Raw genomic sequence first — 18,483 nt, forward strand, 5'->3', positions numbered from 1 at the left:
CATGCTCTCAACACCCTCCTCGCTGTCCTCCAGCTAGACAAGCAAACGGCATTATTGGAGTTCAATGACATATTCAGCCAGGCAAAAGTACTCAAGAAGAATGCAAAACAGGGCAGGTGAGAGGTGTGCCCTGGGTAGAGTCACAAAGGACAGAGGGTCCGGCAGGTGGGCGGGTATTCAGCTTCCAGGCCAGAGTTTTCCCCACACTAGCCTAGCTGTAATGGGTCCACTAGACTCCCAGTTAAAGACAAGTAGTTTAACTCAGAATAAGACAGTTTTCGAAAGTGAGTGGCAGTGGGGACGTATGCAGCTTGCCCTCCACATTGCAGCTTAAAATCTGAAGCATCTTGACTTCTCCATTGTTAATGATGAGGTAGGGATCTCTAATCTGGTGGCCAGTGCTGCAGCTGACTCATAGCAAGCTAGCTGTGGAAGTTAAACCTTGTAAGGGCTCATCTAGACTTCCTTTTGCGCCACACTTTCCAGGCTTCAAAGCTCCGTGTCCTAGCAGTTGTGGGGTGTTTTTTTTTGGGGGGGGGTACCCTGGCACTTTCACCAGGAAAATCCACATTTGACTGTTAAATTGGAGCAAACAGCAATCTGCAGAAAACCCAATTGCTATTTGTTCCAATTCAGCAGTAAAATGCATGTTTTCTAGGGGAAAGTGCCGGGACAACACATACACCCTGCCCCAGTGGCGTAGCGTGGGTTGTCAGCACCCGGGGCAAGGCAAGTAATTTGCACCCCCTAACCCGTGGATTTGCGCCCCCTAACCCTAACCCCCAGATGTTGCGCCCGGTGCGGCCAGCCCCCCCTGCACCCCCCACGCTACGCCACTGCCCTGCCCTCTGACGTGGAGCTCCCGACCTGTGCTTTGAAACACAGCAGAAAAGGAAGTTTGGATTAGCCCTAAGACCCTTGTCTTGCATACACCAATGGTCTGTTTTGGGTCAAAGGGAGATGAATGTAGGGCCCTTTGACCGAGGAATCTCATTTCTTTCTTCTTTCAGCTCCACTTAGGGTTTTTCTTTCAGCCTGTCTTCTTTCAACAGACAGGATTGCTTCAAGCTTACTGATCAAACACAAAGGCTGAAAAGGAGCCAATATTCTATCTCTCTTTGGGTGGTTTTGCTCCAGCATTAGTTCCTTGTTATGTGTGAACTTTCCCCCTTTCTACATTGCAGTGACTTGGCTGCACTAGAGTCCTTTATTTGAAATCGAACAGACCCGTCTCCTGACCTGTTTGCCACACTGCTTCAATGGAGATTTGTCCTTTTGCTGCTGCTTCTTTGGTGATCACTTGTGGCCAAGTAAGATTGTCTTCCATGAACATGATCTTAGCAGTGAGTCCGTAAGTGACTGTGGAGGCCAGTTCTGGATCCACATGTCCTTCTAACAATGGGGATATTAGTGTCCAGGCGGGAGTTGATCATGGTGAGGATTTGCCAAACATGCCTTCCTCTTAGCATGTTTCTCCCTTTCGTCCTGAGTTTGGGCTTCTTCAGAGTCCATGACACCTTTGGTCAAGACTGTTCTCCACTTGGAGCACTCTCAGCCTCATCTCCAGTCCTGCAAGGTCTCTTAAAACAGGACGTTTGTTCTTCCCTTTAATTAACCCCAGGGGTGTTAATCTGTCTTAAACAGGAAGCTGGGCAGAAATCTGCCCAGGAGTATGGTTGCAGTCCATTTGGGAGTAGCTTTCTAGCCTTCCCTTGGTGAGAGATTGTTTAGTTGCAAAGGATGTCCAGCACATGCATTGCATAGTGCTCATTATCTGGCATTTGAGCAACTGACTGGGCCATATGTAACAATAAGTGTGCAGTTTTGTCCATGTTCCTGGATATATGGGCTTCTGTTCAGCCAAGTATGTGTTCCACAAATCCTGCACCTGTTGACCCATCTCATGCATTGGCACGTATTCTTGACACAAGCATTATTCTAGTCTTAAATGCACTCTCATTCACACTGACAGCAAGAAACATATTATTCTACCCAAGCCTTCAAAGGCCAGAATGTTGCCTTTGCTTTGTCTGTATACATTTACCTGACTTTTTCACCTGCCTTAATTGTTGGTTTGCTGTTGGGGATGTTCTCTAAGGGACGCGGGTGGCATTGTGGGTTAAACCACTGAGCCTCTTGGGCTTGCCGATCAGAAGGTTGGCGGTTCGAATCCCTGCGACAGGGTGAGCACCCGTTGCTCGGTCCCTTCTCCTGCCAACCTAGCAGTTCAAAAGCACGTCAAAGTGCAAGTAAATAAATGAGTACCGCTCCAGCGGAAAGATAAACGGCATTTACGTGCGCTGCTCTGGTTCACCAGAAGCGGCTTAGTCATGCCGGCCACATGACCCGGAAGCTGAACACCGGCTCCCTCGGCCAGTAAAGCGAGATGAGTGCCGCAACCCCAGAGTCGGCCACGACTGGACCTAATGGTCAGGGGTTCCCTTTACCTTTATGTTCTCATCAGGGTAACTTTCTGTCTCAGTTGCAGTGGCTTCGATGCTAGGGAGTTGTTCATAATGGAAGCTGTTATTGTTCTTTATGATTTTCACAGGAGAGCTGCCTGCTGAATTGTCAGCTCTCATTAGCACATTCTGAATCTCTGGACTGAGTGAGAAAGCAGAACCCAGTTTGCATCACAAGGGAGGTCCCATGGGAGCCAGGAGTGGCACAACAGTGGAGGGACTTGGTTCCTTGATTGCTCTCTAAGGGAGAAGCAGGGCACCAGAGAACCTGTTTACTCTGCCTCCACATTCATCTACTTGTGGCTCCAGCTCCAAAGCATTCTGCAAATATTGTCACATTGAGCCGCAACAGAAAAGTCAAGGAGAGTTGCCCACATTCTCAGCGAGTAAAATGAAAGAATGCTTAGCATTGCTATCACACTTCTGCATATCCAAAATACTTTGTGTGCTCTTATATTGTCGTAAATCCTAGAATCGTAGAATTGGAAGGGACCCCAAGGGTCATCTAGTCCAACCCCCTGCAATGCAGGAATCTCAGCTAAAGCATCCATGACAGATGGCCATCCAATCTCTGCTTTAAAACCTGCAACAAAGGATGCTTAGTTGAGATCTCTTTTCTTGTAACTTGGTCATGGATTCAGGTCCTACCCTCCGGAGCAGGAAAAAAGAAGCTTGCTCCATCTTCTGTGCGACAGTATTTGAAGATGGCTATCATACCCCCTCTCAGTCCCCTCTTTTCCAGGCTAAACGTACCCCACTCCTTCAACAGTTCCTAATAAGGCTTGGTTTCCAGACCCTTGATCAGCTTAGTTGCCCTCCTCTGCACACATTCCAGCTTGTCAATATCTTTCTTAAATTGCAACGGCCAGAGCTGGACACAGAACTTCCAGGTGTGGTCTGACCAAGTGGTACTATTACTTCTCTTGATCTGGACTCTGGGCTCCTGTTGATGCAGTCTAGAATAACATTAGCTTTTTTTGCTGCTGCAACACACTGTTGACTCATTACAACAACCCTATAAGGTAGGCTTGATGAGTAGGCTAACAAATTTATTATTGTTTTTGTTCTTCTTCTTCTTCTTCTTCACTATATAGCAGATGAGAGCCCTGAGGTTTGGAGTGTAGTGGGCTTGCAGAGGGATGCCTAGTGAGTTCAGGGAGAGGAGAGATTTGAAATGGAAACTTGACTGATTTGTAGCTTGGTCTCTGAACAACCGGAAGATATTAAGAATGTGTGGGTGCTCTCCCTTAGGCTTTCCAGATGACTATGAAATGTACCTTCCTTCATCCCTATTCATTATGACCGTGCTGACTTGTGTTGATGGGAGTTATAGTCCAAAACATCTGAAGGGGACCAGATTGGGGAAACTAGATTTAAGAGAGTTTGTGACACTTTGAGAATATGTTTCCACCAGCTGTCCCCCCTCCTTTTCTTGATCACAAGGAGGCTCCTCCAAACCCACCCTTCTTGCCTGGCCGGCTGTATCAAGGTAACGTCCAACTTGGTGCCCTAACCTTAAATGAACTCTCTGGGTAAAGAGCTTCTGCACACCACAAACCTTCCAAAGGAATAACCACACCCAATACTAATTGGAAACAGAGGCAACTGCAGATTTGGCCAGCATGAGTCTCTGCTTCGCTCAGCTTAGTGTTTCCAGCATGTGCCCTCCATAATAATATATATACACTATACTGGGGTTGCCGACAATTTTGGGGGGCCTGTGGGGAATATTTGCAAACTGGAGGAACTGTACACCACAGCCAAGCACACACAGCAACCTATTCTGCTGGCTGCTGCATCCTAATTTTGGGAGGCAGATAGGGTCATGTGGGTGCCCAAAGATGCAACATTGCGATCCTTGCGCTACATCCTCACATGGCTACAAACTTCTTAGGGGAACATCTCACAAGGTGTGTGCATCCCAAGCAAACCAGCCTGATGACGCCAGGATGCTGCCCTTGAGCCTTGACCGTATAAAGCCAAGTGGGAATGCTATTTAGCCGATAACACGGGCAACAACAAAAAGCCCACAATATCCCGAAGGGGCATGCGGGGGATTGTGTAATGCCCCTACGTTACATGTGTGGTTTTATTTAATTTTTTAAATATAATTTTCATTTATATATATTACAATTATTCAATCATAATTTTAATATTTCAAACTCCGACATCCCTCCCTCCCTTTCTGTGGTTCTTTACATTTCTTTTCACCTTCCTGCATACTCCAAATGATCGCAACATATTCTTTTATATATCCATTCCCATATATATCCCGTATATATTAAAAACTTCCCTAAACAGGATTGCCTTCAGATGTCTTCTAAAAGTCAGATAGTTGTTTATTTCCTTGACATCTGATGGGAGGGCGTTCCACAGGGCAGGTGCCACCACCGAGAAGGCCCTCTGCCTGGCTCCTTGTAACCTCACTTATCACAGTGAGGGAACCACCAGAATGCCCTCAGGGCTGGACCTGTAGCCCATTAACTTCTATAGCCATTCTTCTCTCATCAGAACTTCTTCTTCCTCCCATTTTTGGGCAAATAGCATTCTTGCAGCTGTGGTTGCAGCCCCTACATTACACGTGTAGCTTCCATCTGCAAACACCACACATTGCTAGCATAAGCTGGAGGCTGCATACATGGTAAGCTGTTTTAAAATGCTACCCTGCACCTGGCCAGGGTAATATTTAAATAGTTCCTCTACCAAGTCCAGCTGTTGGCCCATATATGCCATTACAGTGGTATCTTGGTTCTCAAACTTAATCCGTTCCAGAAGTCCGTTCCTAAACCAAAGCGTTCCAAAACCAAGGTGCACTTTCCCATAGAAAGTAATGCAAAATGGATTAATCCGTTCCAGACTTTTAAAAACAAACCCTAAAACAGCAATTTCACATGAATTTTACTATCTAACGAGACCACTGATCCATAAAATGAAAGCAATAAAGAATGTACTGCAGTCACACATCAATCAATCAGGAGCTGAACTGAGTTCCACACAGTCACAAAAACAAAACGAAAAAGCTGCAAAAACAAAAATGCAAAATAAATAGCAAAAACAGACAGACCTTAGCATAACACTCAAAACAGAAGTGTGGCACTCAAAACGCAAGCGTAACACTCAAAACAGAGCACGTTCAGCTTCCGAAAAACGTTTTCAAACCAGAACACTTACTTCCAGGTTTCCAGTGTTTGGGTTCCAAGTTGTTTGAGTACCAAGGTGTTTGAGAACCAAGGTGCCACTGTACTGTCTACAAAATGACTGTTGACAGAGCTTCAGGACCTTAAGAGGATCTTTCTTAGCCTTCCTACTTGAGATCCTGTTAAGTGGAGAAGCTGGGGAACCTTCTACTTGCAAAGCACTCTTTATACCTTAATCTGGGGTGCCTCTGGCTTCCCTTCTCCCAAGCACACATGAACATATGACGCTTACCTTACATCGAGGATAACCATTGGTCCATCCAGCCCATTTACTTTGAGGGCCCGCAGATCTCTCAGGGTCTTGGGATTTCCTTCAACTCTGCTACCTGAGGTTCTGTTACCTGGAGATGCCATGAGCTGAAGCTGGGATCTTACGCATGGGCTATGCCAATGTGCCTCGGCCTCCCCTCTCACATGGACACAACTGAAGTATTTTTTATCATCAGACGTTAGGGCAAAGGAAGGTGTTTTCTTTCCTGTACTGTACTGTAACCTTTTTAAAAGCCCAACTCTAAAACACATCTACTTGGATGTATGCTTTATTAATCTGTGGTTTGAGTTGCAGGTTTCAGCTTCAGTTTTATCCATGCTGGAAAAAATTTCCATAGGACACAGTATGATTTACTCCAGAGTAAAAATGCATAGGATTGCACTGTTGATTTCTAACAACAACAACAAATTTTATTTATACCCCGCCCTCCCTGGCCAGAGCTGGGCTCAGGGCGGCTAACACCAATAAAAGCACAGTAAAAACATAATTGGGGGGGGGGGGACCAATATAAAATACAGGTTAAAATGCAATTTAAAATGCAGCCTCATTTTAATAGTAGCCAATAAATCAAGACCATTTGGGGAGGGAAACGTAAGGGTCAGACTGAGTCCAAACCAAAGGCCAGGTAAAACAGCTCTGTCTTGCAGGCCCTGTGGAAAGATGTCAAGTCCTGCAGGGCCCTAGTCTCTTGTGACAGAGCATTCCACCAAGTCGGGGCCAGTACTGAAAAGGCCCTGGCCCTAGTTGAGACCAATCTAACCACCTTGTGACCTGGGACCTCCAACTTGTTGTCATTTGTGGACCTTAAGATCCTCTGCAGGGCATACCAGGAGAGGTGGTCCCGTAGGTATCTGCGTCCTAGGCCACTGTTTATCTACAGAGGCGAACAAGATAGTGAAGTATACACCATACACATACAGTTCCCTGTGGACATTCTTCAGGATTCACATTTCTGTTGTTTATTATCAGCAGCATATGATCTTGAAATATGGAAGAGGGTAAACGGCTGGAAACGTATAAATGAGAGAATGGGGAAAGTAGGGAATGTTGAAGCAAAACACAACCAGATACTTCCTAATCCCTAACATTTTTCACCTGGGCACAGCACTCTTCCCCAATTCCCCTTTTCTGATTGCCAAGCAAGGTTGATTAGCAATCTGTCCAAACAATCATTTTAAATTTAAGAATGTTTGCTGATTATTTGATTTATAAAATTTATAAACTGCTTTTCACCTCAATGTGATCCCAGAGTAGTGCTCAGCACAAAAATAACAATGAAACCAAAAATAGGTCAAAATAGCAGCAGTAGTGCACAGAGACCTAAAACCCCAAAGAAAAATGAATCAAGCCACTCAGAGCATTGGAGAAACATTGTGTTTTGATTAAGCCCACCAGTGATGTCTTTGTCATGAGTGTTTCCAGGGGGAAGGAGTGCCACAGTTGGCACAACTATGACTTGAGAAAGCCCTGTCCAGTCCAGTGTTGCCATGCATCAAGTAACATTTCCCAGTGGTGGAAGAAGAAGAGCCCTCTCAGCTTATCTGACTCTTGGGGCTGACAGTCCATCAAGTACCTAGTTTGCACCTTGTTCAGGGGGTTGTTATTAAGAGACCTGTAGCCAGTTTAGAAAGGGACAGTGGTTGGCACTGTGGTTTAGATCCTGCAAGATATGTGTTAGATGCCATCACACTGAAGCGGCAGACTATCTGGTAGCAGCATCTTTTCCTAGGGTAGCCCACATTGAGTGCATTGCAGTAATCAAGGTGAATAGAGGGGTTTTTTAAAAATCAATTTTCAGACACAAAAGAATGAAAAAATTCTTTCCCAAGTCAGCGTTGGCCGTGGCTGAGGTGTGAAACCCACATGTCCTCAGCACCAGAAGAGAAAAATGCAATGTCTCCTGGGTGTGATGTGTGCCTTCCACGCTTCTGTACAGTGTAGTGTCAGAAAATGCTTCCTCAGTATCATCTACCTGATAACCTGTTGTCATTGGTGTGTCACTTGCTTGCCAGTGTAAGTTATTGCCCTTTCCCCCTCATCTGTCTGTGCACTGATAAGGCCCCCATCACCTTCTTTGCTCTTACGTTGACATGGTGTCTCCTTAGTCTTATCTGCTTCCATTTCCTCCCCTGTGGGAATGACGTAACCAGCTCTTGCATCTGCGCCTTAGCACACTCTCCGAGAGGAATTTCTGACTTAAGTCGGCAACAAAAGCACATACTCACAACAGCTGTGTGTGTGTGTGTTTCTGCAGAAATCCCTTGCGCAGTGTGTACAGAAGTAGCCAAGTTTGGTCTCCTCTGTTTGCTGCCAAAAGATTAAAGCAAACAGTTCGAAACAGAAGAAAAGTGCTCTATAGTTAAATGGAGATTGGCCTGAAATAAGAGTACCTGTGGAATTTTTAATTTAAATTTAAAAAACACAAAAACAGTACCAGAGGTTGCCATTGCTGGGCACTTGCAAAAGTGCCCACTCCACCGGGGGGCTGAGCAACAGCCTCTGCTTCTGTTGCCCCATTCCTCTGGGCACCAGTGCAAACTTAGTCCAAAGGAAGAGAGAAATGGGCACTGGCAACAGCAGCATGAAAGAGGTGAGCCCCTGTGGGGAGGGTTTCTACAGAGGGCACCTTGCCCAAGACGCTTCCCCCCCCTCCACCGCCAAAAATAAAACCCAACCCCTGGAGCTATCACTGGAATGAGGCACACATTCTTTCTCACCCTTCTGCTTGCACTGTGCCAGTTTGTCACACTCTGTGCAAAGCTCTTCCGTTCTCCAAGGAAAATCCAAACAGAATGAATGGAAAGCACGAGCTACAGTTTGATCCTTTTCCAGGCAAGTCTTACAAAAGGCTTGCTTCAATTAGGAACCTCTTATCTGCCCATGAGTCAGACAGACGCTTAAAGCGTCAGACTGCATTCCTAGAACTCCTTACCCTTTGAAGACAATCTAAAATCCCCAGGCTCAGTTCGCATCTGTGCACCTCTTCTTCCTGCACTTCGGTTCCTTTGTTTGTGAAATGAGGGTTAAATTTCTTATCAGCATGACTGCACTGGAAAGCAGGGAACTGCACCCGTTAGTGTCCCACTCCTGCAGCCGATTGCTTTAAATGCGTACACTCCACCTTCTTTGGCTTGATCATCTCTCAGCCCAGGGAGAGACCCAAATCCGCTTATGCAGATTGTTGCATAATGTGTTTTGGTCTTGCAGGTCACCTCGGCCACCCACAGCCCCACAGCCCCACCTCCGTTGAGCAGAGACAGGGCATGCTAGAGATGCTCACAGTGGATTATACTAAGATGGATGTGGGGGGCGGTGTTTTCAATTTTTAACCACTCATTAATTTCATGAAATGCTAGTTGGTTCTCTGAAACGTGCTTGTCCTCCACTGTTCGAATTTGATGGAAACTATATTGGAGGTGTTAATGCTTGGATTGTTGACTGTTAGCTTGAATCAGTACCTTTGCCCAATATGGAAGGCATGGGGGTTTCCTCCCTCTCTAGGGTTGCATAGCAATCCTAGGGCAGCCAACATATCAACCTTCTGAGGTGCTCTCTCTCCAAGAGAATAGAGGCCTCCTAGTGGCTGCCCAGCTGCTTACAACTGATTCACTCCACCGGAAAAGCTCAGCTGGAGGAGAGCACATGATGACCCAGGCCTGTTTGATTCCAAGCATTGAACTAAGGGACATGTTTAAAGCTGCTGTGATTCTTGGTTAGTTTTGTGGTTCTTTCTATGATTTCTTAGCATGGTTTTTGATGGAGCAATGAATATATGTCAGAAGTGAATCCAATAGGACTTTAACATCAAGTTGATATCACCACAGCTGCATGTTCCTTACATTTTTAAGCACCCTTTGTTTTTAGAAATCAAGACACACACATATCCATTACAGTCTTTTCCAGTATTTTATATTTAGAAATTTGCTGGTTTCCACTGGCATACATAGCCCCTGGTTCAGAACACCTTTAGATCCCCACAACAATATTTTTGTCTAAAGGCCTGAAGAGGTTACTGTGGTGCATATAATCTGGGTTCCAGTCTCCCTAGCAGCTTCTGAGATGTTGCATGGGATTCCTAAGGACTGAACCTGGCTGATCGTCCTCTAAATAGGAAGCCCTTGGTAGGGGTAGAGAATACTGCAAACACTTTACAAAGGAAAAGCAAATTGGAATTAGCAGGTTGCAGTGAGGACAGATATGCAGATATGCAGATGTCGCAACCTTGATGGCAGAAAGGGAGGAGGAATTAAAGAACCTTTTATTGAGGGTGAAAGAGGAGAGCGCAAAATATGGTCTGAAGCTCAACATCAAAAAAAACAAAGATCATGGCCACTGGTCCCATCACCTCCTGACAAATAGAAGGGGAAGAAATGGAAGTAGTGAGAGATTTTACTTTCTTGGGCTCCATGATCACTGCAGATGGTGACAGCAGCCACGAAATTAAAAGACACCTGCTTCTTGGGAGAAAAGCAGTGACAAACCTAGACAGCATCTTAAAGAGCAGAGACATCACCTTGCCAACAAAGGTCCGCATAGTAAAAGCTATGGTTTTCCCAGTAGTGATGTATGGAAGTGAGAGCTGGACCATGAAGAAGGCTGATCGCCAAAGAATTGATGCTTTTGAATTATGGTGCTGGAGGAGACTCTTGAGAGTCCCATGGACTGCAGAAGATCAGATGTATCCATTCTTAAGGAAATCAGCCCTGAGTGCTCACTGGAAGGACAGATCTTGAAGCTGAGGCTCCAATACTTTGGCCACCTCATGAGAAGAGAAGACTTCCTGGAAAAGACCCTAATGTTGGGAAAGATTGAGGGCACAAGAAGAAGGGGATGACAGACAAGATGGTTGGACAGTGTTCTCGAAGCTACCAGCATGAGTTTGACCAAACTGCGGGAGGCAGTGGAAGACAGAAGTGCCTGGCGTGCTCTGGTCCAGGGGGTCATGAAGAGTCGGACACAACTAAACGACTAAACAACAACAACAAAGTGAGGACAGAGCAGAAAGGTAGAAATTCCAGTAGCTAGAAAACATGGCCTGGAAATGCCAGAATAGGGATCCCTGGGTGCCACGATTCAAGTTTGGGACAAGAACTCTTTGGTGAGAGAACCCAAGTAGAGATTTAAAATTACAAAATATGCAGCAAAGTAAAGCATGGAAATATAGCCTATTGGACCCTTAAAATATGCCCTTCTAAGTTCCTTTCAAAGTTTCCCTCTTCCTCTAGAATAGAAAAAGACCACACATCTGGTAAGTTAAAAATGGTTTACTTACAAACTCTCCAAAGGTCAGAGTCATGTGCTTTTCCATGCATTAGTCAGAAAAGTCGCACAGGCAGTAAAACTTGGCTTAGTTACAAAGTGATGAAAGTTCCAAAATTATTGATAGAAGAACTTAAGAGTGCTTGAGCTTCTATGGTAGACAGTGGGGGAACAAACTCTTGATTACCTAGTCCCAAGGTGAGCTAAGCCTAGGTCTTAACTCCTTTATGCATTAATGAGACTTAAGCATGTTGGTTATATGAGGCTGGTTATCCCACAATTCTCACAGAAGAAAGTTAACTCTTTCTGTCCTATTTCTGACATGAACATTAACAGGGGGAATTATGTGGAATCTTGTCTTTAATAAAGCTCTGCTCTGAATAAATGTTAGTGGATTCAGTGGTCCAGATAGGTGACTTTAAACTCTGAACTTAATGGTCTTATTTTGGGAGGGTGAAAGATAGTAATGTTACTTTACAGTACTTTACTTACTCCAACATGGAGTAACGTGGATTTGCCGTGTCTGGGAATTCTCCTCATTTTGCTGATTGGGCGCTGGGACCTCTGCCCAAAGTCCTGCCTTGTTCATGCCGCCTAGTGAATTATAGGAGTCAGTGAGTTAGTGTCACAAGTCGGAGGGGTCCCCCCCCCCATTTTGGACTTGGGGGCTGCCAGTTTCATGGTTTTAGCCACAGGGTATCACAGTCAGCAGAATTTACCAATCATTGATGAAAGTAAGACAGGCAGGTGTCACTAATGGGACACAATGCTCTGGGAGCTTCTGCCTGTTGTTTTGGATTTCCCACTGACCACAGGCACCGAAATATCCCTGTGAGCTGTGGAGGAAGCTGCTGCTAAGACCTGCTAGCGAAAGAGGCAGCCGGGAGCTCTTTCCATAGCACTTTAAAGCAGATGAGCTTTCTGATGGTTTTTGTACTGCGGCTGGGTTCAAAGTTTGCCCTTACACCATTCTCTCTCTCTCCACTTGTGTGAATAAGACCTGACGACCTGATGGTCATTGTGCTTTGGTGCTATAGACAAACACTTGGCAACTGTCAGGCTTGTTGCATATTTCTGTTGCATCTGTACAGGTGTCCTAGTAGTTATATGGAGACCCGACTATACAGTGACTGCAGAAGTCAATCCACAGTACAAAAAGAAAAACATCTGAATAAGATCTCTCTATGTGACTGCATATGCATTTTATATGAAAAGGTAAAGGTAAAGGTCCCCTGTCCAGTCGCGAATAACTCCGGGGTTGTGGCGCTCATCTCGCTTTACTGGCCGAGGGAGCTGACGTTTGTCTGCAGACAGTTTTTCCGGGTCATGTGGCCAGCATGACTAAGCCACTTCTGGTGAAACCAGAGCAGCGCACATAAACACCGTTTACTTTCCCACCGAAGCGGTACCTGTTTATCTACTTGCACTTTGACATGATTTCGAATTGATAGGTTGGCAGGAGCTGGGACTGAACAACGGGACCTCATCCCATTGCAGGGATTTGAACCGCCGACCTTCCGATCAGTAAGCCCAAGGCTCAGTGGTTTACACCACATGTCTAATTCTGCCATGATCTTGCCTGTGAAATAACACTTCACGCATGCACACGTTTGCCGTGCTTGCTTGCTTCCGCATGGCATGTGATTGTCCATGCCGAGGGATACATTAAGACTGGAGCAGCTAACATGGGGCCTGCCAGATGTTGCTGTACTACAGATTTCATGATACCAAACCATTGGCCATGTGGCTGGGGCTGATGGGACTTGGAGTCCAACGATTCTATGTTCAGATGTTGGTCCCATATGCTATTATTTTTATTATAATAATTATATTTGGGCTGTTCCCCCCACCCTACCTTTTAAGGTCCACCCTCACAATGTAGCTTATAAATTAAAATGTTGCGACAATACAATATGCAAGAAACGAATTCTCCCCCCCCCCCGATTTTTTAATTCATCTTTATTGATTTTAAATATCATCTTACATATACATTACAAATAATTACAGCAAAATTAAACACAAAAATATAAAAGGAAAAAGATAAAGAAAATAAAAAAGCAAAGAAGAGTTAACAATAAGAGATGAACGTTGGCTATAACATCCTGTTAAATAAGTTCATAAGACAATTCATAAGATATAATTCTTGTGTTCTTACCTTCCTTCAGTGACCACAGCGCAGAATGTGCGCCTCCTTTTCTTGTTTTTATCCTCATAATAAAGATCTGCATGAAAGATAGGCAAAGCTGAGATTGGCTGAGCCACGGGGACAGCGAATTCTGACCATGAGCAAGCTGAATAGATTCACCGTGTAAGAATAATGCAGTGGTAAACCCCGCAAGGATTGGGCATGTTGCCCTTTCCTTTGGATGTGAGTTCTTCTGTTACTGACGTGCACCTATCAAATTTGTCTTGTGCACTGTCCATAGCAGAAGGAGGAACTACTGTATTTGAAAGTAAGCTTACCACTTGATGGATCTGAAACACCCTTCCCCACCCGCTGCAGCCTGACCGGGCTCTTGATTTTTTTGGCTTTCTTTGTTTTCTTCCATTTCCTAGGACCCTCCTGAATTTGCATGTGTTGAAATAAGGCACTGCGGTCAAGCGAGCAGTGAATTTAAGGGGGAGTTCACATTTTCTTTGCCTCGGTAATAGATATCCAATTGCAGAGACCTCTCTCTCTCTCGCTCTGTGTGTGTGTGTGTGTGTGTGTGTGTGTGTGTACACGTACCGGAAGAGCTGTTCTCTCATCTTTAACCAAAACCAAAACAGGCTGGAAGCACAATAAAGAGGAACTCCAGCCCCTTTCCTTCTGGGAGGGTCTGATGGACCTGCTCCGTACCCTCTTGAACTTCTAGCTTCTCTTTGGTTGTGCTGGGGGAGACCCTGCCAGCCCTGCCTCCTCATGCCCCCGTCTTGGTTGCAGAGTGGTGAGTCAGCCCCTTACTACTCTGGGCTGCATTTCTCAACTTGATTGCACCAACATCCTCTGAAACGACTCTGGGCGGGACGAGGCAAAGAGGCTGCTTGACTCCTGCAGGTATCTGGGTCGGGACAGCAGGAAACCCAGACCTCCTCCCCCCCCCCAGCAACAGGGAGGGCGACCTGTGTCCACATGGCATGCACCATAAACTGCGCAACCACCACATCATGGCTCTGCCCAGCCTCCATGTATCCATCCGAAGGTTAGTTGGGCTGTGAGTTGTCTGTGCCACGGTTGGCAGGGGGAACTCCACTGGGCAATGATTTTGCACTTGTTCGGTATGTGTGTTATGGCTGTTTTGTGCCTTCCTCTTTGGCCATTCTCCTGCTGCACTGAGCTAAGCCATGATTTGGTTTCATGTGACACGTGAACCAGGCCAGTATCTCATGTCTGTTGGTGGGTTGACCAACTCAGACTGGGAGGGCAGGGAGGGCAATAGACCTGTGTAATGGTATGCCAGAAGGAGGGACAGTGATTGAAGGACCTTGGAAAGCTTGGGTATCAAGGAATTGGTGGATCAGAATTGATGAGAGGAAGTTCTTAGTTTTTGAGAGGACTACAGGTTTGGATCAAGAGGCATTAGCAAACTTGTTTGGCCCTCCAGATGTTGCTGGACTGCAGCTCCCATCAGCCCCAGCAAGCATGGCCAGTGATCAGGAGTTGTGGCTCAGCAACATCTGGAGGCCAAAGGTTTTTTTTTTATAAAAAATTTTATTAAAAGTTTTTTGATACAATAAGCAGAGAAAAACAGCATAAGCAAGAAAAACAAAACGAAAGAAAGAAAAACAAACATAAAAATTAACATCTTATAATAACCAACTTTTCTTCATTTTTGGACTTCCTCACGTCTCTCGCTCCTACCTTCCAAATTTATAGAACTTTAATCAGCAATTTATCTCTTTATTTCCATTCATATTGTACACATTTCCAATGTTTTATCCCTAACTTTGAATATTTCCATTTAAGTTTTGGATACCTAATTTTACCATAATATTTATTCAAAATTTATTTTTCTCATATAGTTCACTCATTCTCATAGTCTTTTCACCAAACTTTATGGTACCCTGTTAATTTCAAATCTCTCATCCTTCTTAGCACTCATATAGTTTACAATGTTTTTGTAGGTAGTCCTTAAATTTCTTCCAATCCTCTTCCACTGATTCCTCTCCCAGGTCTCGGATTCTGCCAGTCATTTCTGCTAGCTCCATGTAGTCCATCAGTTGCATCTGCCATTCTTCCAGCGTGGGCAAATCTTGAGTTTTCCAATGTTTGGCGACAAGTATCCTTGCTGCTGTTGTTCATCTGGAGGCCAAAGGTTCCTGCTGTGGCTGCAGGTGGCATTTTTGCATTGTGGCCTGGCCATGGTCATTCCACAACAGCTTTCAAGTCACATGGGTTTCTCGCACTGGGCAGGATGAGGGTACTGTTTAACCTCTGCAGAGTTATTTGCTAATGCAAACATCTCCAGTCCCTTAAGAGGGAGACAGGCCAAACCAGAGTTTCCCAAACTTGGGTCCCCAGCTGTTTTTGGACTACAGTTCCCTTCATCCCTGACCACTGGTCCTACTAGCTGGGGATGATGGGAGTTGTAGTCTAAAATCAGCTGGAGACCCAAGTTTCGGAAACCCTGGTCTAAACTGAATTGCAGTAGATTTAGTAGCTCAAGTACATGTAGAAAACTGGTGTACTGACCACTAGGGGGAGATATGAGCAGTGATTAAGAAATGAGGAAGGAAGAGAGACAATCCGTCAAAGCTGTACTTGTTTATGCTGTGTGTTGGCTGAAAGGCCCAGTTTTTCATCAAGGAACTCAGAGTCCTGTACTGAGAAGTCTAAAATTCAGTAGCCTCAAAGCGAGGAAAGCGAGTCAAAAAAACTGGTGCAGGTCTTACTCTTGTAGAGGCATGCTCGGCTTCTGTTCCAAACCCGGTATTTGAGGTTTCGCAGAGTAAGGTTTGGGGCAAAACTAAGCTTTATGTGATAGTGAGAGAGGCAGGGTAGGGCAGTGCAAATAGAGGTGACATGGGAAGGAGGTGGCCATATGGGAAATGGAAGCCATTGTATATGTGACTGGGAAGCAATGGCCTGCTTGCTTTGAAAAGTATATTTCCACTGAGGGCTAGCAGCTTGCTTTTTAATTTTTATTAAAAAGTAAGTAAGTAAGTAAAGATTCTAAGGATCTAAAACTAGGCTGACATTGTGGCACAGTCTGTGACAGTCAACTGCTTACTCATTCCACATGGGTGTAGCTGGGGGCGGGCAATTCTCCCCCCCCATCAAGTAAATAAATAAAAATACTTAACTAACTGACAAATCACATCACAGATAGATTCTTCCCCCCCCCAAAAAAAAAGTCCTGTCCCCCCCCCAAAAAAATCTGGGCTACACCCCTGTCACTCCATTAGATGAACAAAGTTGCCCAGAGAGGGAAATGAGGAATGCAATTGTTTTCACCTTTGTAGCGAACTCACTGCAAGTTTGGCTTGCTCTAGAAGGCTGTCAAGCTTGTATCTGACTTGCTTACATATAGCATTTGGGCATGGACTGCTCTTCCAGTGGAATTTACGCAAGGTGGCTTACAAGATATATAAAAAAGCATATTTATAGATATGAAACAATTGCCATATAAATGGCAAAACAGCCATGTCCAAACGAAACCAGTCTTAAAAGTGTTAACAGTCAGATGCTATGCATCACCCCATCCTGAGTCTTGCATAGTCTTGCAGCTACAGATGGAAGGACGTGTCAGTCTCATTTTTCGAATCTTAAATTCACTTCTCCACATTTCTGCAGAAATTTGCTTTTTTTTTAAAAAAAACCCCTCATAAAAATTCTTTAGCATTTTTGTATGAACTTCTCCTGAGTTTTGCATGCACTTTTGTTGGAGTTGCATTGCAAAATTTGGATAAGTGCGACTTTGGAAGGGTAGCTGTGTTTTGGTTCACATTTTGTTTCTCTGAAGTGAGAGTTTGATAGACTCCTCTTTAAATGCCCACTGAATCACCCAGCCCTACTTGCAGCCTTGCTGTGAAGTTGCTTGGTGGGCTTCCATGGGGAGGCAGTTCTTTGAAACAGACACCGCTGCCCAAAAGGCTCAGGCTGATCTTGCTCTGTGGACAGAAGGAAGACTGAGCAGAGCAGCTGGACACAGCCAAGTCTGGAAATTCCATAACTCCAAAATGGAAAACGAGCGAGGTCCCAGCCAAAGAAGAATAGCAACTTAAGTTGACAGAATATGCGCAGCTTGCAGACTTAGCATATAGAATAAGAGAACAAGAAGAACATACATTTAGAGAAGATTGGAAAACATTTATTGAATATATGTGTACGGCTGAAAACACTGGCAGCATTAAGATAAATTCAACAGTGTAAATAAGTTATGATGGATGTATAAGTTATAATGAATGGTATAGTTTCTGTAAAATATGCCGGGATTTGTGATATGTAAAATGAACCATGAAAATAGAAGAAGGGAAGTCGTTGGTATTTTAAGAATGTAAAAATGAGTATTTAAAATTGTAAAACAGAAAATTTAATTAAAAATTCTAAACAAGTCTGGAATTTTTTTTCGCCTTACAATAGCAGAGATCTCCCTTTGGCAGCTGTGGGAGATTGTGTGTCTTTTGCATATCAAGCAGGCCATTTTCTGTTCTTCCTTGACATATTTCCTTTTCTCCTCCTGCAGTTTCGAGGTGGAGAATGGCCCGTCACCTGGGCGCAGCCCGCTGGATCCCCAAGCCAGCCCAGGTCTGGTGCTTCACCCCAGCTTTCCGCAGAGCCAGAGGCGTGAGTCCTTCCTCTACCGCTCAGACAGCGACTACGACATGTCTCCAAAGACCATGTCACGCAACTCGTCCATCGCCAGTGAAGCGTGAGTTCTCCTCCGTTCTTGGAAGGGCTGCGCGCCCAAGAGCAAGCATATTTTCTCACCCTAAAGAGACAAACTGAAGAGGGACTGTGGCTTAGTGACAGTGCCTGTGTTTTGCATGCAGACAGACCCAGGCTCAGTCTCTTGGCATCTTCAGGTAGGGTTTACCTAACCAGTAACCTTGGAGAGCCACTGCCGGTCAGTGTAGACTGTACTGAATGGATAGATCGAAGGCAGCTTCTTGTCTTCCTGCTCATAACCCTGTGTGGCAGCAGCACAGTTAGCAGCAGGGTCTCCAGGCAGGCCTGGGGGTGTCCCTTGTCTTGCTGAGCTAGGTAGCCCAGTAGCCTGACCCTGTACAAGACTAGGTTCCAAGTTGTCACAGGCCTGAGTGCAAGCAGAAGGGCTGAAAGCTCCCAGACATGTTGAACAGTAAAGGGCCCTTT

At 45.1% G+C, this 18,483-nt stretch overlaps 1 protein-coding gene across 5 annotated transcripts in view; it reads left to right on the top strand.

Moving 5' to 3' along the window:
* Positions 1–18,483, top strand: part of PDE4A (phosphodiesterase 4A) — a 367,213-nt gene that overhangs the window by 286,550 nt on the left and 62,180 nt on the right. For 4 of the 5 annotated variants that reach the window (XM_081894065.1, XM_081894063.1, XM_081894064.1 and 1 more), the window contains one exon: positions 17,855–18,040. In XM_081894065.1, the coding sequence (XP_081750191.1) occupies positions 17,855–18,040 (186 nt within the window). Of the gene's footprint in view, positions 1–14,321; positions 14,372–17,854; positions 18,041–18,483 lie in introns of those variants that run through there. The other variant, XM_081894067.1, reaches the window with a different exon arrangement.

Source organism: Podarcis melisellensis (genome assembly GCF_964234715.1).
Source record: "Podarcis melisellensis genome assembly, chromosome: 17".
Lineage (NCBI taxonomy): Eukaryota > Metazoa > Chordata > Lepidosauria > Squamata > Lacertidae > Podarcis > Podarcis melisellensis.